Source organism: Theropithecus gelada, chromosome 20 (genome assembly GCF_003255815.1).
Source record: "Theropithecus gelada isolate Dixy chromosome 20, Tgel_1.0, whole genome shotgun sequence".
Lineage (NCBI taxonomy): Eukaryota > Metazoa > Chordata > Mammalia > Primates > Cercopithecidae > Theropithecus > Theropithecus gelada.
Genome location: NC_037688.1, coordinates 15,105,237 through 15,132,097, shown reverse-complemented (window position 1 = coordinate 15,132,097; position 26,861 = coordinate 15,105,237). Strand labels below are relative to the sequence as shown.

Genomic DNA, 26,861 nt, shown 5'->3' with positions numbered 1-26,861 from the left:
GTTAAAGCAGTAAGGTTCTGGTACTCACTGTCTATAAAACACAGACCTCTACCATCATGAACAACTCACCATGGAGACATCTGGCCAACTGGTCTAACCCTCTCTGACAAATGGTCCAGGAATCAATGATTCATCTCTTCAAATATTTGCTTGCATTCAGCCATAGTACAGATCAGTGAGAAAGAACACTTTCTTTTCTTTGAAAATAGGACTGCAGAATTACACTGCCAAGGAAGAAAAGCTGATTAAAAGAGTGACCATAAAGAAGAAAAACCAGACTTTGGGCACTAAATTACTATTGTTATAATCTTCACCTTGTCATTCCAAAATAGTGTTAGAGGATGCGACATTTTTTTCCAACTCTCCCCCGCAAAGGCTAAGTCAAATAGCATGAATAGCAAAATGTGTAACATCCTGAAAATTTTAATGATGTCCTCTCATTAGAAAATGTTTTCGGATTTTTCCCTAAGTGTGTTAAAGCGATAGCTTCTATCATCACATTTACCCCCTACTCCCAATATTTTATTATCAAATTTTCCAAACATACAGAAAATTGGAGTTCACTGTAAAATGTGAACTATATACCCACCACCTAGCTTCTACTGCTAACATTTTACTAACCTTGCTTTATCACTACCCATCTCTATAACCATCAATCCATAGTTTTTTTTTTGTTTTTTTTTTACATATTCAAAGTAAACTATAGGCATCAGTATACTTTCTCTTAAATAATTCAGCATGCACACCACTAATTAGACTTCAATAAACTTCAAGTTTTTAGGAATCAAACTTACACACACTGAAAAGTGCAAATCTTTTTTTTTTCTTTTTTTTGAGACGGAGTCTCATTCTGTTGCCCTGGCTGGAGTACAGTGGTGTGATCCGGTTTACCACAACCTCTGTCTCCCGGGTTCCAGCAATTCTCCTGCCTCAGCCTCCCGAGTGGCTGAGATTATAGGCACATGCCACCACACCCGGCTTTTTTGTATTTTCAGTAGAGATGGGGTTTAACCAGGTGGCCCAGGCTGGTCTCAAACTCCTGACCTCAGGTGATCTGTCTGCCTCGGCCTCCCAAAGTGCTGGAATTACAGGTGTAAGCCACCACACTGGCAGAAATGTGCAAATCTTAAGCACAGTAATGTGCTGAGTTTTATCAAATGCATACACCTGTGACTCAAACCCTATCAAGATAGAGAACGTTATCTAGAAACATATTTGCTTTAAAAAATACAAAAATTAGCTAGGCACAGTGGTGTGCGCCTGTAATTCCAGCTACTTGGGAGGCTGAGGTGGGAACATCACTTGAACCCAGAAGGTGGAGGTTGCAGCAAGCCGAGATCATCCCACTGCCCTCAAGCCTGAATGACAGAGTAAGACTCTGTCTCAAACAACAACAACAACAAAAAAAGCCTGCAGAACATCCCAAAGACCACAATCTTCTTACTGAAGATTGTGTTTACATGGGGAAAACTCTGAAGTCAACAATATTGATTTGGTAATGCAAGAAGATTACACTTGCCAGCTGAAACAGAAACTACCTAAAGATGTTTCAACAAGAGTGTTTCTGTCTTTAGACTCTAAAGCCTCTGGTATTTTGTTGGGGAAGGTAAGAGGGGGGTAGATTGTGAAATATTTGGTTGGAATTTTACTTTTCCCCCCCAAAGAAAGGTTGCCTTGATAAGGTGTTTTTACATGTCTCCCAGATGTCCAAAGCTATTTATCTGGAGGTTTAAGTCACACAGGGTACCATTATCCCCAGAATTGTAACCGTCAAGAAGTTTGGGAAAAGCACTGGATGATTCTGACACTTCCCTTATGCACTGAAGATCTTTAAGAAAGCATGCCGTTGAAAGTAGATATTTTTTCTGGTTGAAAGAATATCTGGGCAGGGCTTGGTGGCTCACACCTGTAATCCCAACACTCTGGGAGGCCAAGGCAGGCAAACAGCTTGAGCTCAGGAATTTGAGACCAGCCTGGGCAACATGGCGAAACCCTGTTTCTACAAAAAATACACAAATTAGCCAGCATGGCGGATTGGACCCTGTAGTCCAGCTACTGGGAAGGGCGGTGGGAGTGGGGAGGTGGGAAGATCGCCTGAGCTGGGAAGGTCGAGGCTGCAGTAAACCATGATTGCACCACTGCACTTCAGCCTAGGAGACAGAGATCTTAAAAAAAAAAAAAAAAAGTATCTGAAAAAACCTTCATCTAAAATGTTGAGAGCTTTTTTAACCTAGAAGGAGTGCATCTGTGGTCAGAAAGAATTACAGAATTTAGTTCTGACCTAAAACAGTACAAAGGAGAAAAAGACAAATCCCTTCAGCATTCAAAGAATTTATTAAAAAATAAAATTCAGGCCTAAGATAGAGTAAGGAATTTCCGGAAGCAAATAATAGCAAAAAAGAGGAAGTAAATAATCCCTGCCCGAAGTCTTAAGGATTGAAAAATTTGCCTTAGACCTCCAAAAAATACTAAGGAAGAATTGACGTGAGTGCTTATGACAGCTGCAGTACAGGGGAGAAAAACAAATGTAATATTCCATAGTGCTTGTGGTTTTCCCTCAAGAAGGCCAAATAATAGGAGATCATATGTTATTCAAATATACACAAATCTGAAGGAAAAGGATTTTTCTATTATAGAAAACTCTTTGCTGTTAAGAAAAGCAAATAAAATATATAAGCAGTATGAATATCAACATTTTCCTTAATGATGTCTACTTTAAATGTCTAAAACACTCATACTGCAAACTCATTTGGATACTTATTAGACCCTAATACATATTCAATAAATATCTTAGGTGTATTCTAAAATCTGTAAAAACATAAAGTCTCTCCAAAATATTTACCATTTGGAAAAACTGAGACACCACCATTTAATAAATACATATCCAATGCTTATATGGCGGGCAGTGAGGAAAGATGGAAAAAGGTCCTTCATGCTCCTGACAAAGGGAGCTGGGGTTAGGGACAAACTTAGCTCCCTACCCAAAGCCTATAGATAAAGCATCTACTAGAAGGAGGCCTCTCGTTCCATCAGTTTTCCAGTGGAAAAGGGAACTTTGGTAACACTGAAGTATCTCTGTGTGAGCAAGTTTTTAGGTGACTATACAAATCAGCAATAGCAAAAGGGGAATAGAGAATCTATCTTTGCATTGTAACATATTTATATCTTACATTATAAGCCAAAATATTGTTGGTATAAATATCCTCGCCCACAGAGTGAAAAGTTAACCAAAAACCTATAAATTAAATTGATAAAGATGAAGCTAAATAAAAAGTCTAATTAAAAAAAGAGGAATCATGATGAAAACCAAGATAATTTTGAGACAATACAGATGATGCACCCCAAACTAAGCACGCTTCCTGAATACTGCAGGAATACCCATTCTGCATATGACATGTGAGAAGCTTGCACTGGTACCAGGTTTCCCAGGACAGACTTCCTGGCTGAAAAAAGTATTAAGAGACCACAGTAAACTCCAATATTGTTCTAGTTTTAGGTTATGAATACCAAGTTTTAGTAATCTTTAGTAATTTACTTGATAGGTTATTAATAAGTAGCCCTTAGGCATACCTAAGTATGAACAACTATGAAGCAATAAGAACCTAAAAAAGAAAAAAAAAGGAGCTATATTTCCCATGTGGAGGGATTGGGCAGGAACCACATCTTGAGAATCACTGCATTAAGGGAACACAGGAGTGAAAACAATTCTTCAGGAGGTAAAGGGGTAAGAAAAAACTAACACTGAACATTAAACTATGAGGTAACATACTTGCTGAGTAAGGCACTTCAAACCTTCTATTTGAGGTATATAGGACCCATGAAAGTACGCCTGGAAACTATACTTTCAAGCTATGTGCAGAGTTCATTCCTTAACAAATTTAAGGAGTATATAAATTCCTTACTATTTCAAATGTATTCTGAGTTTTCAAAAGCTTAGAAACAAAGTGGAATGTTCTCTAAGAGGCCACCACTATTTATAACATAACTTTTCCTGATTTAACCTTGTATATACCACACATTTATCTAAAGTTACTGCTTTTACATACTTAACCAGTAACCACTCCCTTTTGGAATGGACACATTTGTATGTTTTTTCTACTCACAAAGGTTGGCAAGAAAAGGATTTCAAAAGCTGACTTACTGAATGATAAATCAAAGGGAAATATTCACTCCTTCGCACTTCTAAAAGTTGTAAAAGTTCCCTCCAAAAGGTTGTGGCCCAAGTTATGGCATTTACTACTTCGTGATTATTCTGTTTTTCAATTTTCTAATTTGAATACCAGGGGGAAAAAACTACCCAAATTCAATGATAACTGCCTTGAAAATGCCAAAAGCTTGAAGAGAAGCTATATCCATAGTTTATTATCCCCAAATAATTCTTTTGAAATTGATTGCTTGTTCCCCTGTGTTTCCCATTTGTGGTGACTATTGACTTTCCACTTATTTTGCAATCCTGAGACTATCACACCCTACTTTACAAGTATCCTACTCAAAAATACAGAACATTTCCTATTTACTTATTTGAGACAGGGTGTTGCTCTGTCACCCAGGGTGGAGTGTAGTGGCTCAGTGCAGCTTCAACCTCGCAGGCTCAAGAGATCCTGCCACCTCAGCCTCCCAAGTAGCTGGGACTATCTGTATGTGCTAACACGCTGGGTCAATTTTTGTATTTTTTTTGTAGAGATGGGGTTTTGCCATGTTGCCCAGGCTGGTCTTGAACTCCTGGGCTCAAGTGATCCTCCCACCTTGGCCTCCCAAAGTGTTGGGATTATAGATGTGAGCCACCATGCCCAGCCATAACTTCCAATCTTAAGTAGTGTAACAGTGATTACTATCCTCAAGAATTCCTAACATTTTCTCCAAACTATAAAGAGTGTGAAAGAAAGCTGGATTTAAAAAGATGCAAAGCGATTTCCCACTTCATTATAACAAATTACTTCATTGTTAAGGAAAGTATATACAATTCTCGATAGACTAAATTAAGCTCATGAGGCTAGGCATGGTGGCTCATACCTGTAATCCTAGCACCTTGGGATACCAAGGTAGGTGGATGGCTTGAGCCCAGGAGTTTGAGACCAGCCTGGGCAACATGGTGTAACCGTGTCTAAAAAAAGTGCAAAAATTAGTCAGGTGTGGTGGCTCACACCTGTAGTCCCAGCTACTTGGGAGGCTGGGGTGGCAGGATCACCTGAGCCTGGGAGGTAGAGGCTGCTGTGAGCCACGATTGCACCACTGCACTCCAGCCTGAGAGACAGTATGAGACCCTGTCTCAAAAAAAAAAAAAATAAAAGGAAAAAACAGAAAAAAAGAAATACAGAACAATTGTTTGTTAAACTCTTGCTAAAACATACTTTTTTTTTTTTTTTGCCTCCAGGCCCCATAGAGCTACATAACTCAGATTTGCTGTTTTTACCTGATTCACTATAGATTAACACACTATTATACAAAATGCTGTTTTTATTTCCCTTCGATACTTGCTAAATGAAAAGTTATTTTGCTGAAAAAAGCAGAAACCCACATAGAGTATGCTAGAATACCTCCTATAATCAATAACTTAAAAATAATCATTGAGGGCTGGGCACGGTGGCTCATGCCTCTAAATCCCAGCACTTTGGGAGGCCAAGATGGGCAGCTCACTTTGAGCTCAGGAGTTCAAGACAAGCCTGACCAACACCGTGAAACTCCCTCTCTACTAAAAATACAAAAATTAGCCGGGCACAGTGGTGCTTGCCCATAATTCCAGTTACTTGGGAGGCTGAGGCAGGAGAATTGCTTGAACCCTGGAGGCGGAGATTGTGGTGAGCCGAGATCACGCCATTGCACTCCAGCCTGGGCAACAAGAGTGAAACTCAGTCTCAAAAAACAAAAAAACAAAAAACAAAACAAAAAAAAAACAACTAAATCCCACATAAATTGCCCAATATTTGAAAAACCATCTTTAACAAGTACCACGAACCAAACACTAGTAAAATGTCACACAGGGACACAAGTCTCTTATAATCTCATAGAGGGATCTACAAAGCAAGATACCATCCCAGGAAATGCAAACCCTACATAAGGGGAAAAATAAAGAGAACTACTGTGCAAGAGAAATTTAAAAGCAACTTCCAACGTGCCTCATAATCTATAGTCTGGGGCTACCACAACAACGCATAGTATTCGTGGAGGAAAAAAGGCAGTCTTTACAAATCACAACTGAGGGAGAAAGCATGATATTCACTAGCTGTAGACATCCAAAAGCCATGCCTCTCTCTCTCTCTATATATATATGCAAAAGGGGGAAGAGGTTTATAATGTTGAGATCAAATTACTTAGAGGAAAATTTCAGCTGTCAGGGGGAAAAAAATCCTGAAGGAAAAGATATTACAGTGGTAACTACTGCCAGCACCATAAGAAGTTCAAAGTAAGTAAAAATTCTGAGAGCAAAAGCTGGAAATCCCACCATCCCCATCTAAGCAGGGTTTGAAACCATGGGTTTAGATCATAATATGACCTAAGCTGTGAACCTTGAAGCTTGCAGTACAATATGGCTCCCAAGACTCCGCAGGTGGCAGACAACTACTGTATTAATCTCACCCCTTACCTCTACATACTGCTTTACAATTTATAAAGTCCCTTCACTTTTATTCCTCAACAGCAACCCGTTTGGTGGTAGAATCACAGTAACTTCCGTTCACGCAGCTTGTAGTTTCTACTTTCACACACTGCGCTGGTTATTTTATAGAAGAGACTTAAGGAGGTTAAGTCACTCCACTAAGCACAAACAGATGGTAGGTGAAGGGCCTGGAAAACTGCGGGATTCTACTCAGTCAATAATAGACACTTCTAACCCTTCAAAGTTCAAAGTGCAACACTCCAAGGGGAGCAACCTCACTGAGAGAACGGTACAAGACAGGACCTCGAAGTCTCAGCTGACCGTCTCGGTCTCGGTCGGTTTCCCTCCCCAAAGACGGGGAAAGTGAGGCAGCAGGCAGAGATAAATGCCTAATTTGGACTCACGCAGGGGGTGTTGGTGGGATGGACTCTCCCCACCCTACTCGGGCACTAAGCCCGGAAGCAGTTGGATCCTGTGTCTAGGACACCTGGTCGATGAATTCCCGTTTCCCTTTCACTATTCCCCACTCTGGCTTTCTTATGGATGGAGGTGTCTTCTTCCCATCACCGCCCAAAAATCCCCTCTCCCCAAGGTCCTTACCCAATTTTCAGCTCCGGCCTCCGTAGTACGAGAATCCGCTAGTTCTGGCTCCTACCTCCCAGCCCCATTCTGTCTTTCTATCCCAAGGCGTTTCTAAATCTCCCAGGGGAGGTCCGCCTCCCACCCGTGCCACCTAGACCGCAAACTCCACAAAAGGAACCCTCCCAAAGCGTCCCCTCATCTACCCTTTCTATCCCGGGCACCCCTGAGTAGATAGGACCCCCTCAGTACCAGGAGCCACCCCAGGAGATAGATAGCTGCCTCTCACCTGGGCCCTGTTAGCCTCAGCCTCCTCAGAAGGGCGACCCCCAAGAACCTCTTCTGGTGAGGACCCCCGAAAGAGGGAACACCCTCTTCTAGGAACCTCTTCGGATTCCTCAAGCGCGGGCCTCGGTGGAAAACCTCTCGGCTGTTTCTCGGCTTCTGAGCAACGCCACCTCTCTCCCGGGCCCTTTCCCAGAGCCTGCCCCGGCTCCAGTCCGGTCCGCCCGCCCCAGGCTCGAGAGGCTGTTTCCCTCCCTCACAGTCGCCTCCAACCCTCACACTCCCTCCCGCTCCGCGTGCCCAGGGGGCTTCTCAGAGCAGCGCGGTCTGGCTGCAGCACTGACTTTCTCTAGCTCCCGGGCCCACCGGAGCGAGGGGGCGGCGGCGCGACTCCTTTGTGACAGGTCCGAGAGAACGATAAAGATGGACGCGAGGCCACGGCGCTGCCATTACGCGCACAGCCCTCCCCCGCTTCGTACCGCCCCGGCCCTCCCTCAGTCCCCTAGGAAACGCCCCTTCCTCGGTGGCAATCCCTCTCCTTGACAGCCAATCACCTTTCAAAAATCGTGTCACGTGATCAGAAGAACCGGCCCGCCCCCCAAGCGTAAACTGGCCAATCCTCATCCTGAGACGTGAACAGCCCAATCAAGTCTCTCCGGCTAGTTTTCAGGGTACCGGATTTCCATCGGGCTCCAGGGGAGGAAGAGCTCCGCGGATTGGGTTACGTCGCCGGAAGTGGGGCGGGAGTCTATTGTGGCGGTGAGGAACAGGAAGCCCTGAAGGGTCAAAAGGAATACAAAAGCAAAGGCTATTTTCTTTTTTTTTTTCTTCTTTCATTCGTTCCTTCCTGTTTCTTTCTTTCTTCCTCTCATTTTTGTTTTTCTTTTTTAAGAGCGAGCGGCTCTGCGGTGGCGGTTTGGGGTAGGCGCCGCCGAGGTGAGGGCGTCTCGCCTCCCGCGCGCCGGTAGGTGAGTGCGGCCTCGGTACTGGCCTGGCGGCGACACCTGGGTTCCAGCTTCTTTACCGAAGAGAAGGGGACCTGTAGCTGCTGTTAGGGATAGGGCCAGGCCTGTTCTCAGTCCGCCCACCCGCCCCTTGCCCGGAGTAGCCAAAGCCTGGGGCTTGCAGGCCCAGCCTGAGGGTTGCTGAGGGTGCCCGCGGGAAGGCATCTGGGTGGCGGGGGAGGACCCTTTCAGGCGGGCCCAACACTGCCGGGCGTTTAGTGGGTTTTCCCCACTTTTCTGCTAGATAGGGCCACCCAGGCTTCAAGTGAGTAGCAGGCTGCGTTCCAGAGGTCTTGGAACAGGCCCAGGTTACTCCGATGTGCGGCGTCTGGTTGGAAATGGTTGCATCCCAGAATGGAAGTGCAGGATGGGAGGCACATTTATTGTGTGCCATGTACTAGTTGCTGTGCCAAGCGCATTTTCTATTACGGAAAACAAGCCAGCTGGCCCGTTTTGCAGAAAACTTAAGGAACAAAGACGGAGAGTTGAAGCGTCATGCTTGAGAGTTGGTGGTCCTTGTGATAGTCCACACAGAGGAAAAGGGGAGACCTGTTTGTTCGTAGTCGTGCTTCTTAAACGTTAGTGGAAAACAACATCTCCTGGGGCCCTTTTAAAATGCAGACTCTCAGACCCCCGCACCCTCAGGTAGTCTGGTTAGTTCAGGAGTGGGACCCAAGAAGCCACATGCGAGCCTGGTGGTCGGAATTCCCGATGACCTCTTGCCTACCACTTGTGAGATAAGATTTGTCGATTCTTCAATTATTTGGTATATTCATGTATCCACAGGGACACCATAAAATAGAAGGCACCCTTCCGAAATCTTTGAAGGGAATCAGTGGGTAGACTCCTTTTTGATACAAAATATTGAGCCGACAGCAGCTTTTACAGTCTTTAGTTAGATAACCTGCGAACAATTTGTAAGGGTCTGAAAGTATAGGCTGCCCGATTATCTTTCTCAACTGAAGTCTTCATGTCCTTACTCTGTGGGGAAGTGCTTCATAATATAAGAAAGGGATAATTTTGTCAAAACCATTTAGTTGATTATCAGTCTTCACTTTCATCTTCCAAGAATCGTGATGCTTGGTTAGAGTCAAGCTGCTGTTTTAGCTATTGAAAACCACGTATGTGGTAAATCAAGTAACAAGTGCAATGTAAGTACAGGGTCATAGTGTAATTATGCCTTCACGGCAGCTAAATTAAGCATTTTCAACGTGTTCACTGTTAGTAACCTTTTGAACATACTTTGTCTTCATTCTTAAATATTATGTTTCATTCTTCACTATAGAATGTTGATTGTTTTGTCTAAAATGAAGTATGGACAAGTTTTAAAAAATATTTGTCTTTGGTTTTCTGTATTTCCAGCATGCTGTATGGAACTATGGGTTTGTTTTTGTTCAGTTTGTTTGGTATTTATTAGACTTCTTGAATCTGTGGATTAGTGTCTTTCATTAGTTCCGTAAAAATTCTCAGCCATTTTATATGCATATACTGCTTCTTCCCATTGTCTCTCTTTTTTGTTGATTTAACTAAACCTTTTCATTCTTTTCTCTATATCTTTTACTCTGTTCTTTCATAGTACATTCTGGATAATTTCTTTATTCTCAAGTTATTTCCATTGTTATTAAACTCGGCCACTGAAATCTTAAATCATATATTGCATTTTTTAGTTTCTGAAGTTCTGTTTGGTTTGTGACACTGTTTTACAGTTTCTTATTTCTTATTATTAATTTTGAGGCTTAATTTTATTTATTTAAACATGGAAAGTATAGTTGTTTTTGTAATCTCTATGTTTAATTCCACTGTCTGAATTCCCTTTGGGAGAGTCTGTTTCTGTTGTCCATTATTCCTGCTGTTTTACTTCCCAGTTCATCTTTGAAGCTGTAGTTCTTTTGGATACCAAATTAAGATGGAGAGGGAGGTAGTTGTCAGACTCCACTTCCTGGATGGGCTCCTGGCTTGAACTTGTTTCTGTTATCTCATAAAGGCACTGAAACTTTAGCTTTTAGGTCACAGAAATCCTCAGGATGAAATCTATTTTGAATATTGGGCTTAATTTCTGGTTTTCACCTTCTAGATTGTGTCCAAATTCTTTACTATCTTGTTAGCTTTTCTATTTAAGAATTAATATTTTTGGCCGGGCGCGGTGGCTCACACTTGTAATTCCAGCACTCTGGGAGGCCGAGGTGGGCAGATCACTTGAAGTCAGGAGTTTGAGACCAGCCTGGCCAACATGGTGAAACCCTGTCTCTACTAAAAAACACAAAAATTAGCCAGGCATGGTGGCGGGCGCCTGCAATCCCAGTTACTCAGGAGGCTGAGGCAGGAGAATCGCTTGAACCTGGGAGGTGGAGGTTGCAATGAGCCGAGATCGTGCCACTGCACTCCAGCCTGTGTGACAGAACAAGACCCTATCTCAAAAAAAAAAATTTTTTTTAACAAATTTCAGGCATATTTAGTGCAGAAGTGGATAATTGATCTCAAATACCTAGCCCACTATTTCAAGAAATGAAAATCCCCCTGTATTCTGATTTTTGGAATGTGAAATTTGTGTGATTTCTAGCATCCTTAAGTTAAAGATGGTTATTCTTCATATACCTAAAATTTCCACCACTTTCACTGTGCGTCGTCACAGCCACTGTGAAAATTAAGCTTCCCCAATGCTTATCCTAGTCTTCCTTTCTTTACTCTTTAGTGCCTCTTAATGGCCTGTAACCTAGTTTTACTTTTCCTTAAATTGCTGTGTACCAACCTTACTTCTTTTACTGAATGAGTGTAAGTCCCTCAGTTGCCTGTTTAGTACATAGCATTGTATCTTGCACGTAATAGGTTCTCTGTAAATATTTGCTTCAGAAAATTTTTTTTCTTTTGAGATGGAGTCTTGCTCGCATCACGCAGGCTGGAGTGCAGTGGTGCGATCTCGGCTCACTACAACCTCCGCCTCCCAGGTTCAAGCGATTCTGGGATTACAGCATGTGCTACCACGCCCAGCTAATTTTTGTAGTTTTAGTAGAGACGGGGTTTCGCCATGTTGGTCAGGTTGGTCTGGAACTCCTGACCTCAGGTGATCCATCTGCCTCAGCCTCCCGAAATGCTAGGGTTACAGGCATGAGCCACTGCGCCAAAAAAAAAAAAAAAAAAAAAAAAAAAAATTATTTGGCCTTGTCTGGTTATTGTAATGCAAAACCCCCCCCCCCCCCTTTTTTTTTTTTTTTTTTTTTTTAAAGGGAAATGGGTATCTCGTTATGTTGCCCAGGCTGGCTTTGAACTCCTAGGCTCAAGCAGTCCTCCAGTCTCAGCCTCCTGAGTAACTGGGACTGCGATTATTTGTTTTATTTTGTTTTTAATTTGGTCTTGAAGTGGAGTTACGTAGGGTGGGGGGAGGGAGGATGGAATATGACTTGAGGTGTGGGTTAGGTTCTGAAGCGAGCCTAGATGACAAAATAGCTTACAAGCAAAGCTACCCTTGAAATTTCAGGGAAGCAGCATGTTAATTGTAGTACCAGTGTTGCACAATTCTGACATGGCCAGTGTGATATTATAAAATACATATTTGGCCTTCGTCCCTGTCTCCTGTGGCATACAACTCCTATAATCCTTGGAATCTCCAAAATGATTGGTGTCTTTTTATATGCTAAGGAGCTGACTGGTGGCTGGCAGCCCCTAAGTAGCTTTAGGATGGGGGCTGGTCACTTGAAAGACACTTGAAAGACCCAGGGAAGATTAGAGAGTTAGGACTTTCAGCCCCTCCCCAGTGTCCAACCTCTGGGGAAAGGAGAGGGCAGAGGAGCTGATGATTGTGTTGATCACCAGTGGTCACTGTTTAATTAATCATGTCTAAGTAATGAAGCTTCCATAAAACCCCAAAAGACTGGGTTTGGGGAGCTTCTGAATAGGTGGACGTGGGAGGTTCCTGGATGATGGTGCCCCAGAGAGTGCATGGAAGCTCTGTGCCTTTCCCACATGCCTCGCCCTATGCATCGCTTCATCTGTATCCTTTGTAATATCCTTTTATAATAAACCGGTATATGTAAGTAAAGTGTTCCTCTAAGTTCCTCTGAGTTCTGTGAACTGGTCTAGCAAATTCATAGAACCTAAGGAGCAGGTCATGGGAACCCCGATTAATAGCCAGTTGGTCCGAACCACAGGGAAAACAACCTGGTATCTATAAATGGAGGCTAGTCTTGTGGGACTCAGCCCTCAGCCTGTGGGATCTGATGCAGTCTTCATCCAGGTAGGTAGTGTCGGAGTTGAACTGAATTAGAGGACACCCAGCCGGTTGGTGTCTGCTGCAGAATTGGTGGATTGCTTGGTGTGTGGGGACATATCCCTCACAGAATTATACTGTGTTGATTGTTGAGTGAGAGAATAGGAAAAACACTTTGGTTTGGGTTTTTTTTCTCTAGATCCTCAGGCAAGTTTTATTTTGGCTTTGGAAAAAACTGCTGTTTTTCTTCCTGTGAGCCGCAGATGAAGTTGTTGGTTTGTATTTAAGAGTCACAATATGTAAAAAATGCAATGAATACAATCATGCATAGTGAGGGAAGTGTTCATATTCGGAGAGGCGCATGTGAATGAGGATCAGCTAAGGGAACTGACATTTAAATTAGTTGTCTTCTAGTGCATATAGATGAATTCAAGATAAACGCGTATTTGAGTCTCTGCTCTTGCGCTATGGAAAGATAAATCAATAATTTTTTTAACTTTTTTTTTTTCCCCCCCAGGCAGGGTCTTGTGCTGTTGCCCAGTCTGGAGTGCAGTGGCCCTCATAGCTCACTGTAGCCTGGAACTCCTCGGCTGAAGCCATCTTCCCACTTCAGCCTCCTAAGTAGTGCACCATCACACCTGGCTAATTTTTAAATTTTTTTTGTAGAGACAGAGTCTCACTGTGTTGCCCAGGCTGGTCCTAAACTCCTGGCCTCAAGTGATGCTCCCACCTTGGCCTCCCACAGCTTTGGGACTACAGGCATGAGCCACTGTGCCCAGTCTGTTTGTTTGTTTGTTTATTTTTAATAGAGATGGGGTCTCGCCATGTTACCCAGGCACGTCTTGAACTCCTGGACTCAAACAGTCCTGCCTTGGCCTCCCAAAGTGCTCAGATTGCAGGTGTGAGCTACCGCACCAGGCCTTAATTTCTTTTTGTTTTTTTTCTTTTTCTGAGACGGAGTCTCACTCTGTTGCCCAGGCTGGAGTACAGTGGCGTGAAATCTCAGCTCACTGCAACCTTCGCCTCCTGGGTTCAAGTGATTCTCCTGCCTCAGCCTCCCAGGTAGCTGGGATTACAGGTGCATGTCACCACACCTGGCTAATTTTGTATTTTTAGTAGAGATGGGGTTTCACCATGTTGGCCAGACTGGTCTTGAACTCCTGAACTCAAGTGATCAACCTGCCTCGGCCTCCCAAAGTGCTAGGATTACAGGTGTGAGCCACTGCGCCTGGCCGAATTTCTTATTATATGTGTTCTATAGATGCCTGAGAGATTATTGCAAAGCCGGATTTTTTATTGTATGTGTTTCATAGATGCCTGAAAGGTTATTGTAAATTGACCCTTATAATAAACATTTAAAATATGGATTAAATTGCTTTTTCTGTGGTTTAGTTTTTAGATTCTTTTAGTCTCCTTTGCTACTGGAGTATGTTAAATAAGCTTCAGTGTTAGAAGATTGACTTTACTTTGCCTAGTAATAAATACTAACAGCAGGCTCTCTGTTAGCATTTACCATCCTCTAAATAAATTTTATGATATAGGAAAAGTCAGCTAAATTTTTAAAAATCTAAATTATTGTATCTTGGTAGAAGTGCCTTCTGTCCAGAAAGCAGTCTTTATTTGGAATATAGCTGAGTTAGCCAGATGGCAAATTCCTCTTAGTTGCTGTCCTGCATTTTGAAGTACAATGTGACTTGAACATCAGAGTAAAAAATGTTGGAAAGCAATAATCTGTATTTACTGACAGAAGGAAATGAATTGACCTGTTGCTTTTGCTACTCAGAGTGAAGCCTTAAAACAACAGAACACAGAAACCTGATTCTGGTGTGTTTTTACATGTACAGTCTGTCTAATTTTAGAATTAGAAGGATATGGTGGCCAATGATGTAAACACTTAAGTAGTTTGCCATCACATAATTCAATTCCATAGGCAACCAGATCTCATTACCTGTGTCATGGCACTAACTTAATGGAGTCATTTTTCAAGTTAGGAATAGCAATTATTTGGGGAGCAGCAATGTAAGTTTTGTATTTTAAAATGTGTAGTGTGCTGTGTATGAACTGAGCCCATTTTGTCCCACCACCCTGGAAATTAGATACCACGGTCTCCAATGTAAACCCAGTAGTTCAGTGTTTAACAGTTACTTTGGCTTGAAATATAAGAACTTTGTTTTCTTGACTGTCAGGCAGATTTGAAAACCACGTTCTTTATTTGTGCCAGTTTGAACTCTAAGTTTGGTGGACAAAGTGAATTTTGAAATGATTTTAGTTTTCTATGAATTCCCTATTTGAAGAACTTGAATAAATCCTTTAAAAAATAATGTAATGTTTAGTTTGATAATTAAACTTGAGTCACTTTGAAAAAACATGTGAGTAAAGGAAAGCTGACAGCATTTGTTTACTCTTTCTAAAGTGGAACACAGTAAGGACAAAATAAGCATTCCTAATGTAAGTGCTCTGCATTCCTACAGGGATCTTCACAGTTAGAGCCCATATTCCCGATATCCCTGGGCTGTTTGTCTTTTGTTTTGTTTTTAATTACTCTAGCAAACAAAAGGGGAAAAGAAGAGACTTGTGAAAATTTACCTAGACAATAGGAATTAGAAGTCACTACAATCTAGTTTTCTAGCTTCTCTGTCTACTTCCAGCAGGTCAGTAAGTTACAGGTACTTATCACCTCTTTCTTGCAGTATAAACAGCCATTGGACTCTTCAAAGAAATACGCTGTCTGCATCAAGTACTGCTTTTGCAGGTTAAGTGACCATTTTTAATCAGTTGAAATTAAAGGAAAGTAGCAGTTATTTTTGAAAGATGATATCAATGATATGATATAGTAAAATGATTTAAGTTTTGGTCCTTTGTTTCTCACTGCATAAATTGTATGGTGTTTGAATAGAATTCCTATGATACTGACACTTCAGCAAATGCTTGCTTGACGGCTACCAATCTCTATAGCTTGCACTTGACAGTACCTAGGAATGTTCATGTGAGTTCATTCCTCCCTGCTCAGATTCTTCAGCTCCTCATGGTTGGTTTATTTAGTAAGTATTTGAATACCTAATATATGCCAGATACTGTGCTAATAATAATAAGCACTGTGGAGACGAAGAGCTGTTGAAACAGTCATAGATAATAAAACACAATGAATAAGGGCCGTAGTAGAGTTATGAATGATCATAGCAGGAACACAAAGGAAGGAAATACATATTAACTACTCTAGGAGGTCTTTTCATAAAGGAGATGGTCTTCAGTGAGATTCTGGGTGGGTGGAGCAGCAGTTTGCATGGGGTGAAAAGAAAGCAAGGGTATTCCTGGCAGAGGGAACAGCCTGAGCAAAGCCATGAAGAGAATGAGGACCTACAGAAGAAAATGCTAATTTGAAAAAAGATGTATAAAGCAGTCTATGTTTTAGTCTACTCCTTTTAAACTTACAGAAATTTATTACTATTGTGGCCATCTAACTTGGCTTACTTTCTTTATTTGGGGATCAAGGGAATGCCAGAATTATGATATTAGTTTTATTGTTAATTAATTTATTTATTTGTTGAGACAGGGTCTCACTCTGTTGCCCAGGCTAGAGCGCAGTGGTGCAATCATGGCTCACTGCAGCCTCAGCCTCCTGGAGTAAATGATCCTCCCACCTCAGCCTCTGAGTAGCTGGGACTACAGGCACACACCACCATGCCTGGCTAGTTTTGAAAATTTTTTTGTAGAGATGAGGGGGTCTCGCTTTATTGTCCAGGCTGGTCCTCCTGCCTTGGCCTCCCAAAGTGCTGGGATTATAGGCATGAGCCACCATGCCCAACCTGAATTAAGACATTAGTTTTAAAGAGCAGACTTTTATAAGTGTGCATTAGTTTTGACAGTGTGACTTTGCTTTCGGGAGACGAACCCACTGAGAGCTGATGAGAAATACATTTCTTGTCCCCTTTTTGCCCCTGCAGCACTTGTCTTTAATTTTTTTTTTTTTTTTAATGTATGCATTTGCTTTATTTCTTATTTTCATTAACCAACTGATTTCTGGTTTTGTCCCTGTGTATAAAAGATTGTAGGCCGGGTGCAGTGGCTCATACGTATAACCCCAGCACTTTGGCAGGCTGAGGTGGGCAGATCATATCGCTTGAGTCCAGGAGTTTGAGACCAGCCTGGGCAACATGGTGAAACCCTGTCTCTGCAAAAAAAAAAAAAAAAAAATTAGTCAGGTGTAGTGGTGCATACCTGTAGTCCCAGCTATTCGGGAGGCTGAGGCATGAGAACTGCTTGAACCCAGGAGGCTCTCTGATTTCTTATTTAGATGGAAATGTAAAAATCTAGGGTTTGGTTTTTTTTTTTTTTTTGGCATATTGGAAGATTTTTTAATTTTCTGTTTTAAAAATATAGGCCAGGCACAGTGGCTCATGCCTGTAATCCCAACACTTTGGGAGGCCAAGGCCAGTGGATCACCTGAGGTCAGGAGTTCAAGACCAGCCTGGCCAACATAATGAAACCCCATCTTTACTAAAAATACAAAAATTAGCCAGGCATGGTGGCACACACCTGTAATCCCAGCTACTCAGGAGGCTGAAGCAGGAGAATCACTTGAATCTGGGAGGCGGAGGTTGCAATGAGCCAAGATCATGCCACTGCACTCCGCCTGGGTGGCAGAGTGAGACTCTGTCCTAAAAAAAAAAAAAAAAAAAAATTATATATATATAACAAGAATGAAGAGAGACATTTACTGGGGCACCAATGGCATTGCCATATCCTAGTATTTATTTCCCAGGTTTAAATCATATCTAATCTGATAAATTCATTTCCCGGAGACATGATTATTTTTCTCCATCTTATAAGATTAAAGTAACTAGGAATGTTTGGCTCAGAAAAACAACAAATTAGGAAGAACATGGGAATTGTCTTCAAACAACTGAAATATGGTCATGTTAGAAAAGATTCGATTCTTTTTGTATAGTCCCAGTGGATTGAACCTATGTGTTGAATTTATAGTAAAACAGATTTCACTTCAGTTTAAGGAAGAACTATCCTAACAGTCAAATCTGCTTAGAGAGGGAGTTGGCTGCCTGGGAAGGGAGTGCAGTGGTCCCTCTTGAAGTTTTAATATATGAGTTGGATGACCTTCTCCTGGGTGTGTATGGTAAATTCAGATGTCGAGTGATTATCGTGTTAGGTAGGCTATAAGGACCTATCCTACTCTGAATTATTTAGGAAAAATGGGTGATGGAAAGAAACCAAGTGATTAATACAGGATGAGAAAGGAGACTTAATGGTTAATAGGGGATGAGAAAGGGGGAAACTGAGGGTTGTCCAGAATGTCTCTCCCAATCATTAGAGCCCTAGAAAGTTCACGTTTTCTCTGCCAGAGACGTTTAAGAAATTGTTGGCTCTGGTTTCATAAGAGGTTGTTCTGTAGAACTTGAGGAATTTTTGGCATTTTCACAGAGACTGAACAGTTCTGCTTCAGTAATGAGCCTCTGGCTGGAGTCGTTGAGTGCTGCTAAATCAGAAGTGTCCAGGTTGTGGGCTTTAGGTGGGAGCAACAGCGTCTGTCAGTTGATTTCATTTCTTTCTAGTAATTTTCACAATTCCTTCTTATTATTGTTACATTAAACTAAACCTCAGCAACAGGCTGAGACTATTCTCTTGTTCTGAACGTTTGGGTTTGTTTTTTCAGCTTCCATTTCTAGCTTTACTAAATAAAAATGTTGCATGAATATTCTTAACACTGGAATTTGAAGTAGGAAGAAAGCTGAAGTCAACATGTCTTTGTTTTCAACCAAGATTTAGTGTTTTCTGGGGAGGAGTATGGTAAAGTTGGTAAGAGTATGAATTTTTGATGTTAGGCCTGACTTTGGTTCTTGGCTCTACCATTCACCACGTGTATCACCTTAGACAAATAATCTAACTCCTCTGGACCTCAACTTCATCTATAAACATAATATTTCTCATAGGATCAATGACCATGTTAATTAGATAATATCCATAAAAAGAATACAGTACATGGTAAGAGCTCATTAGCGGTTAGCTGCCTTATTTTTGTGGTAGCGTGGAAACTTCCTGTTTTTGTTGTTAGTGGTCATCTTGGAATGGACATTGGATTGAATATGTGCCTCCTTGTTAGCGCATAGTGCTGTGAATAACACATAACATGTCTGGGTAGGGGTTGATTCTACAGTTACTCAAAAGGAAAGAAACCAATAAAAACAGAGATTTAGTTTAAAAGGAGTAATACGGCCAGCTGCAGTGGCTCACACCTATAATCCCAGCACTTTGGGAGGCCTAGGCAGGTGGATCACGAGGTAAGGAGTTCGAGACAAGCCTGGCTGACATAGTGAAACCCCATCTCTACTAAAAATACAAAAATTAGCTGGGCATGTTGGCACACGCCTATAGTCCCAGCTACTCAGCAGGCAGAGACAGGAGAATTGCTTGAACCCGGGAGGCGGAGGTTGCAGTGAGTCGAGATTGCACCACTGGACTCCAGCTTGGGCGACAGAACAAGACTTCATCTCAAAAAAAAACAAACAAAAAAAAGAAGTAATAAGTAATACACACTCTGCTGTCTTTATTTCCTTCTCTCCTCTGAAGAAAAGCTCAGGTAGAAATAACAGATTAGGTAATCTTCTGTGTCAAAATATGCATAAAATGGTTGAGGTGATTGTGAGAGTGAGAAAAGAGAAGGATTGAAGTTCAAATCTTAAATGGCACAGACAAGGGGTTTACAAGGAAGAAGGTCAGGAGAGAGATAAATGAAGAGTCAGATTAATATTCAGGAAAGTACATGGAACTGAAGTTGGAGTTGGGAGATCTGTTCTTCCAGTCTCACTTTCTCCATTCATGGTTTATTCACGTTCCCTGCTGTACAGACTGGACTTGATCACTAAATCTTCAGTAGCTGAGATTCTCCATCTTAATCTACTTGGAGGCAAGAGCAGGTGAATCAAGATAGTGTAATGTCCCAGAAACAGGAATTTCAAGAAGAAACAATGTCAGATGTTACAGAAATAAAGGAGGATAAAGCTGGGAAAAGGATGGGATGCTGAGGAGGCCAATTTATCTAGATTAGAAGGACAGAGAAGTACCTGCAATGTGAGATTTACTATGGAACACCAGGTAATAAGAATTATTCCAGGTCCTCTTGCCAACTGTGTAGATAACATCGATGTTAATAAAAATTCCCTGATATGTTTGGAAAAGTGTATTCATGTGCTTTCATCAATGGCCTATAAATTAAACTTTTTGAGAGTTGTTTTTTTTTTTTTTTTTTTTTTTTTTTTGAGACAGAGTCTTGCCCTGTCGCTCAGGCTTGGGTGACTCCCAGGTTTAAGTGATTCTCCTGCCTCAGCCTCCTGAGTAGCTGGGATTATAGGTGCGTGTAATCCCAGCACTTTGGGAGGCCGAGGCAGGAGTTCAGGAGTTTGGAACCAGCCTGGCCAACATGATGAAACTCCATCTCTACCAAAAATACAAAAATTAGCCAGGCGTGGTAGCAGGTGCCTGACTAATTTTTGTATTTTTAGTAGAGATGGGGTTTCACCATGTCAGTCAGGCTGGTCTTGAACTCCTGACCTCGTGATCTGCCTGCCTTGGCCTCCCAAAGTGCCAGGATTACAAGCATTTGCCACCGCGCCCGGCTGAGAATTTTTTCAATTCAAAGTTGGAAGATAATTTTTAGTTTGTTGCTGGGTGAGACAGAGCTAAATCTCCTTGTTTCTCTTTAGAATTTTAATTGCAGTTCTCACTTGAAATGATATTTTTGCTTTTGTTTTTGTTTTGTAGATTGGTTGTTTCATTATGGATGGAGGGGATGATGGTAACCTTGTTATCAAAAAGAGGTTTGTGTCTGAGGCAGAACTAGATGAACGGCGCAAAAGGAGGCAAGAAGAATGGGAGAAAGTTCGAAAACCTGAAGATCCAGAAGGTATACTGTGACATTCAGTATAATGGTCTTTAATCCACGCAGTAGCCCTGCAGAGTAGGTATTAATTGTCCTCACTTTGTTTTATTTATTTACTTTTTTGAGACGGAGTCTCACTCTATTGCCCAGGCTGGAGTGCAGTGGTGCGATCTTGGCTCACTGCAACCTCCGCCTCCCGGGCTCAAGAGATTCTCCTGCTTCAGCCTTCCGAGTAATTGGGATTACAGGCACCTGCTACCATGCCTGGCTAATTTTTGTATTTTTGGTAGAGATGGAGTTTCATCATGTTGGCCAGGCTGGTTCCAAACTCCTGAACTCCTGCCTCGGCCTCCCAAAGTGCTGGGATTACAGGCGTGAGCCACCATGCTGGCCAATTGTCCTTACTTTGGAGTTGAGGAACTGAGACTCAGAGGGGCGAAGTCACCTGTGTAAGGTCCTGCACAGCTGGGAGTAGAGCCAGGATACTCACATCCTATTCCTTTTCTGCCTACCACACTGCCTTCCAAGAGATTCTGCTCCTCTCCTCCATCTATACAGGTGGATCCATGGTCTGAACAACTGAGAACACAGCTGCTGTGGAGGGTTAGGGCTGGCCCCTCAATCAGTTAACTGTTTCAGGCCATGGGCGCTATTGACATTGATAGTTGGCTTTGAGAACTGCTGGCCCCTCTCTGAGGTCCGAAGGGAAACTGGACTTTGTACTATTTTTGTGTTGTCCACACCCTCAGATCATGCAGAGATTTGACTTTGTCTTTAAAAGCTTTTGTGATTCCAAAATAATATGAAAACAATCTGAAGTATGTGTCTCCTCCCCCTCCACCTCTCTCCCATCTCCTTTTCCTTTCAGAATGTCCAGAGGAGGTTTATGACCCTCGCTCTCTGTATGAAAGACTACAGGAACAGAAGGACAGGAAGCAGCAGGAGTATGAGGAACAGTTCAAATTCAGTAAGCTTCCGAAAACACAGAGTTCAAGGGACTCTGTGGGGTATTTCTGACGCACTTTTGCCTCGTGCAGCACTTTTCCTAACTAGCCATGGAATTGTCTTGATTTTCAAGTCTCCAGATGCTCATTTGGTGGAAAAGAGACAGCCTTCAGCCTTCTAAACCACATTGAATATTTTTGTTTAGAGCTCAAAACACCCATTTTAATTCTATGGTAATATTTAGTAATGGGAAAAATGCCTTGTTTTTTTATGCGCTGTTATCTATTCAAACGCGATGGTATTTACCAGTTCTTTTTTTTTAATCCCCTGAAGAATCTGCTGTTTATTAAAAAAGGGGAAAGGAAAAATCTTATTTTTCCCTTTAGCCTGCTAAGTGTTCCCTGTTTAATTATTTCCTCAGAAAACATGGTAAGAGGCTTAGATGAAGATGAGACCAACTTCCTTGATGAGGTTTCTCGACAGCAGGAACTAATAGAAAAACAACGAAGAGAAGAAGAACTGAAAGAACTGAAGGAATACAGAATATCCTTTGTACCTGGAGGAAAACCTGTAAGGTGTCCATTTTCTCATCAGTATCTACAGATGTCATCTCCTCATCAACAGAAGGGGGGTTTTCTACCTGGTGATCTCTCAAGTCATTTTCAACACTGATTTTCCTGTGATTCTGAAAAGCTGGCAACGGGTTGTGGAGTTTGTGTTGTGTGCAAGGGTGTTGTCAAAAGTCCACATCCTTCTTAGGGTTAACTCAAGGCATCAATCCTAATAGTACTGGGATTAGACTCTCAGACAGGTGGGCAGTGCAGCCAGCTTCATCCAGGGGAGAAATTGGCCTCTGAGTTTTAAAAGAACATGTTTAGCAACTTTCCTGTATTCTTAGTGAGATGTTCTCTACTGGTTATAGCATGCCCTCTCTCCATAGAAGGGCTGAGAAATCTGCAAAGATGACTTTGCTGTGGCTCATTATTGCCTTTTGGTCATCCACTTAAATGTCTTAATAGACATCCCAAATGTAACTTAGCTGAATCAAAATTCTCAATATTGTGCCACATAACCCCCACTCTCATCACACTGCCCTTCCCCAAAGTCTCTTCTTTTTCTGGTCCTCCCAGTCCCAGTAACTGGTAGTCCTATGCCTCCAGGTGCCTGGGCCAAGAACTGCTTCCAAAATATACTCCAAATCTCTTGAATTCTAGGTATCTACTGCTACTGTAGTACTAGTAGACTTTCTTCTGGACTCCTGTGACCATCTAATTGGTTTGTTTCTGCTCTCATCCTCAATAATCTATTCCTTAGACAAGAAAGGGAACTTTAAAAACCATATATGGCATCATGTCACTTTTCTATTTGAAATACTCTAGTGGCTTCCCCTTATATTTAGACTAAAGTCTTATTCTGTATCAGGCCATTGAAGGCTCTACATTATTTAGGCCAACCCACCTCCTTGTTGCATCTTGAAGCCACTCTTTCTCATGTTGACTGTACTGCAGCCTGCTGCCCTTCTTTATGTTCTCTCTCACCATGCTTTCTGAGTCCATCTCAAGGCCTCAGACTTGCTGTTTCCTCAGCCCAAAATGTTCTGCCCTCAGATTTTGCAAGACGCATTTCACAGCTTAGCCCTCTGCTCAGCTCTCCCTTTTAGAGACCTTCCCTAAGCACCCCACCTAAAATTGCTATCGGTAATATCAATTTTTTTTTTTGAGAAGGAGTTTCTCTCTTGTTGCCCAGGCTGGAGTGCATTGGCACGATCTTGGCTCACTGCAACCTCTGCCTCCCGGGTTCGAGTGATTCTCCTGTCTCAGCCTCCCAAGTAGCTGGGATTACAGGTGCATGCCACTACGCCCAGCTAATTTTTATATTTTTAGTAGAGACGAGGTTTCATCATATTGGTCAGGCTGGTCTCGAACTCCTTACCTCAGGTGATCCGCCCACTCCAGCATCCCAAAGTGCTGGGATTACAGGCGTGAGCCACTGCACTTGGCCAGTAATATCATTTTTTATAGATTTGTCACTATCTGAAAGTTGTCTTTATTTATTTGCCTACTGGTTTGTCTATCTCTTTCCTGCTAGAATGTGAAATAAATGAGCTCCATAAGAAAAAGACTATCTGACTTTGGCCACTTCTGATTTCCCCAGTGCCTGGCATATAGTAGATTCTCAGTAAATATGTGAATAAATTAATAAATGATTAATAAGAGATATTAATAGGACCATTTGTCTTCATGTGAGGAAGCTTATTTGGATATTTCAGGCTTATATGTTGAGTAACATCACTGGTGTAATCCAACAGGCTTCACCTCCAAAATGGACGACTTGACTGTGTATATGTACTAGTTGGTATTTTCTTGCAGAGAATGTGCAGCAGCTTCCATTTTAAGAGTTATGTGGGAGACCTGGACACAGTGGATCACGCCTGTAATTCCAGCACTTTGGGACGCCGAGGCAGGAGGATCACTTGAGTTCAAGAGTTTGAGACCAGCCTGGCCAAAATGGTGAAAACCCATCTCTGCTAAAAATACAAAAATTAGCCAGGCATGGTAGCTTGTGCCTGTAGTCCCAACTACTCAGGAGGCTGAGGCAGGAGAATCGCTTGAACCTGGGAGGTGGAGACTGCAGTGGGCCAAGGTCACGCCACTGTACTCCAGCCTGGGGACAGAACAAGACTTCGTCTTAAAAAAAAAAAAAAAAAAAAAAGGATTATGTGGGAGAAGACATGGACTGGAATGGAGGACAGATACCCTGGGAATTGATTTACATCAGAACTGGTGTTCTGTACCAGAAAAGACCTGGCTTCCAGTCCCAGTTCTGTTACTGGCATTCATGTGCAACATGGAGATAGAAGTTTATGGAAAGTTATACCTCAATCTCAACTGTAGGATTGAGGCTGATTATTCTGAACTCCCCCTTCCCTGACCCTGATGACCCCAGAATAATATGTGTTCGTTTGTAGAGGTAGGCAGATACCCATATTGTGTTGTTTCAGACACAAAGCTTTTTCGTCCAAGGAAATACATTCATTACACTTCTCACTTGAATGATATTTTGTTTTATGTTGGCAGACTAGCAAATAAGACATATAGTGTCCCCCAAAGCAGCACCCGGGGAGAAGTGCTGTTGAGTGTGAGATGCCCTTTGGTTTTCAATTAAAAGGAAAGAATGAACAGGGCAGCAGTGAGACAAAAGAAACCTTTGTGTCCTGGTAACATTGCAGTACAATGAGGCTCCAGGGATAAGGGCTTTAACTGGAAACTTGGAAAGTTCTGACTGTCTAGAAAAACTGAAAAAAAGCAGGCCTTTCAACTTACTGACATCTAATGCACTAATCCCAAGCATGCAAGTAGCCAGAGACATGTTGAGATAGGAATTGAAGGATTAGACATTTGTTTATTGAAGCTCTAAGTTAGGAACTTGTTCTTGGCTTTGCTTGATTACTATATGATATGTTGTATAATAGGATACTTCTGAATACAAATAAGCTGTGGTTTAAACCATGTAAATAACAGAACTCTTGTTGTTTCCTCTCAGGTTAAACCAGTATTTAGCAGTATTGCGTATGTTAAAAACGGTGCAATTTTAAGAGAATGCTGCATCTAATGAGTTTCTTGAGATTTTTGAGGTGTGTTTGTGTTTTTAAAGCATTTTGGGAGAAGAGGGGCTTAAGAAGGAAAAATTGCTTGTACTTTGCGGATCAAAAATAAGATTATTGGCCGGGCGCGGTGGCTCACGCCTGTAATTCCAGCACTTTGGGAGGCCAAGATGGGCAGATCACGAGGTCAGGAGATCGAGACCATCCTGGCTAACATGGTGAAACCCCGTCTCTACTAAAAATACAAAAATTAGCCGGGTGCGGTGGCGGGCGCCTGTAGTCCCAGCTACACAGGAGGCTGAGGCAGGAGAATGGCGTGAACCCGGAAGGCGGAGCTTGCAGTGAGTGGAGATGGCGCCACTGCACTCCAGCCTGGGTGACAGAGCAAGACTCCGTCTCAAAAAAAAAAAAAAAAAAAAAAATTATCTATTTCCATGATGACCCTAAAAACATTAAATTCATTAAACTCATAATAGTACTGAGCATTATATCTAATTTCTGTTGCATACTGCAAATATTTAAGGTAACTTGTGCCCATAAGAACAGAGTCAGTTGCCTGGAGAGTGATTAGAATTAGAATTTTAGGATTTCTGGAACTCAGTTTTCTCCATTGTTCAAACATGCCTAGACAAATAACCTTAACCATACATTCTCTACTTCCACCCACCTCTTTGGGCTGATAATTCATGCTGCTTAGATTTCCTGGGCACTAGATGTCACTATTGTTCCAGGCACTACTGCATCTTAAATAAGGACTTGCACTGTGTCAGATTTTCATTGAGAATCAGAGGTTGCTTATCTGTATTATTTTGGGCTTTCTATGCTGTCTTCCTCCATGGTTCTTTCATTTATCTTTGAATCAGCTGGATTTGACTGGCAGAATAAAGAAGGGTGGGGCATTTATTTAAATAAGTAGGCCAGACATCTGTTGTCTAAGACATTACGAGAGAGAGCATAAAATGGAGGGAGAAGTGGAGGGAGAGGAGGGAGGGCTGGTGGAGGGAACAAGTGAAAGTGACCTCCCCGACAAAAATTTGGGGCCTTTCTTCACTTCAAAGAAAATAAAAAGTTGAGAGCCAGAGATTGGCATCAAGAACGAAAAACTGATGTTACAAGTGAACTGGTCATGCTTTTAAAAACCGCTTTTCAGTTGTTGTATATATGCACAGGATGTCTCATTAAAATCACCTTTGATCGTTTGTTTCTCAGTGTTTTAACTAAGATCAAGTGTAAAATCACCTTCAGAGAGTGTTTAAAACAAACTCCCTGGCCTCTAGAGGTCCTCATTCAGTAGGTTTGGGGCAGGGAGGGATTTGACATGTCTGATGAGCCTTGGGGTGATTCTGATGCTTCCTTGCACCAGTGGAGCAGGAGTTAGTCTTAGTAATGTCTAAGATTAAATGCCACTGATAGTCATAACAACATTCTGCAAAATTTGATTTAACCCTTGAAGGGGGAAGCACATTTTCAGGGGAGCCACATTTTTGTGTGTGTGTTTTCTTTATATTTCTTAAGATCTTTGTTTTCCCCATCAAGCATGATATTGGCCATGTCCTTGGTAATAGTGGGTTTTGTGGCTATGCTCAGATTTTCCTTGAGAATCAGAGGAGAAGCTTGCTTATCTGTATTATTTTGGGCTTTCTATGCTGTCTTCCTCCATGGTCTCTTTCATTTATCTTTGAATCGGCTGGATTTGACTGGCAGAATAAAGAAGGGTGGGGCATTTATTTAAATAAGTAGGCCAGACATTACAT

The 26,861-nt window shown here is 42.0% G+C and overlaps 2 protein-coding genes across 18 annotated transcripts in view; one reads left to right on the top strand and one right to left on the bottom strand.

Annotated features, from left to right (window-relative positions):
• Positions 1-7,965, bottom strand: part of RSPRY1 (ring finger and SPRY domain containing 1) — a 49,553-nt gene extending 41,588 nt beyond the window's left edge. Inside the window, exon 1 of one of the 4 annotated variants that reach the window (XM_025369656.1) lies at positions 7,196-7,965. The gene's annotated coding sequence lies outside the window, so the exon portion shown is untranslated. The remainder of the gene's footprint in view (positions 1-7,195) is intronic. The other 3 variants (XM_025369655.1, XM_025369657.1, XM_025369654.1) reach the window with 3 other exon arrangements.
• A 7-nt stretch (positions 7,966-7,972) lies between these two features.
• Positions 7,973-26,861, top strand: part of FAM192A (family with sequence similarity 192 member A) — a 33,687-nt gene continuing 14,798 nt past the window's right edge. Inside the window, exons 1-6 of one of the 14 annotated variants that reach the window (XM_025369664.1) lie at positions 8,133-8,427; positions 15,358-15,708; positions 19,528-19,596; positions 20,441-20,582; positions 21,427-21,525; positions 21,925-22,046. In XM_025369664.1, the coding sequence (XP_025225449.1) occupies positions 20,456-20,582; positions 21,427-21,525; positions 21,925-22,046 (348 nt within the window). In that variant the 5' untranslated portion in view covers positions 8,133-8,427; positions 15,358-15,708; positions 19,528-19,596; positions 20,441-20,455. Of the gene's footprint in view, positions 8,428-11,695; positions 12,695-15,357; positions 15,709-19,527; positions 19,597-20,440; positions 20,583-21,426; positions 21,526-21,924; positions 22,047-26,861 lie in introns of those variants that run through there. The other 13 variants (XM_025369671.1, XM_025369672.1, XM_025369669.1 and 10 more) reach the window with 13 other exon arrangements.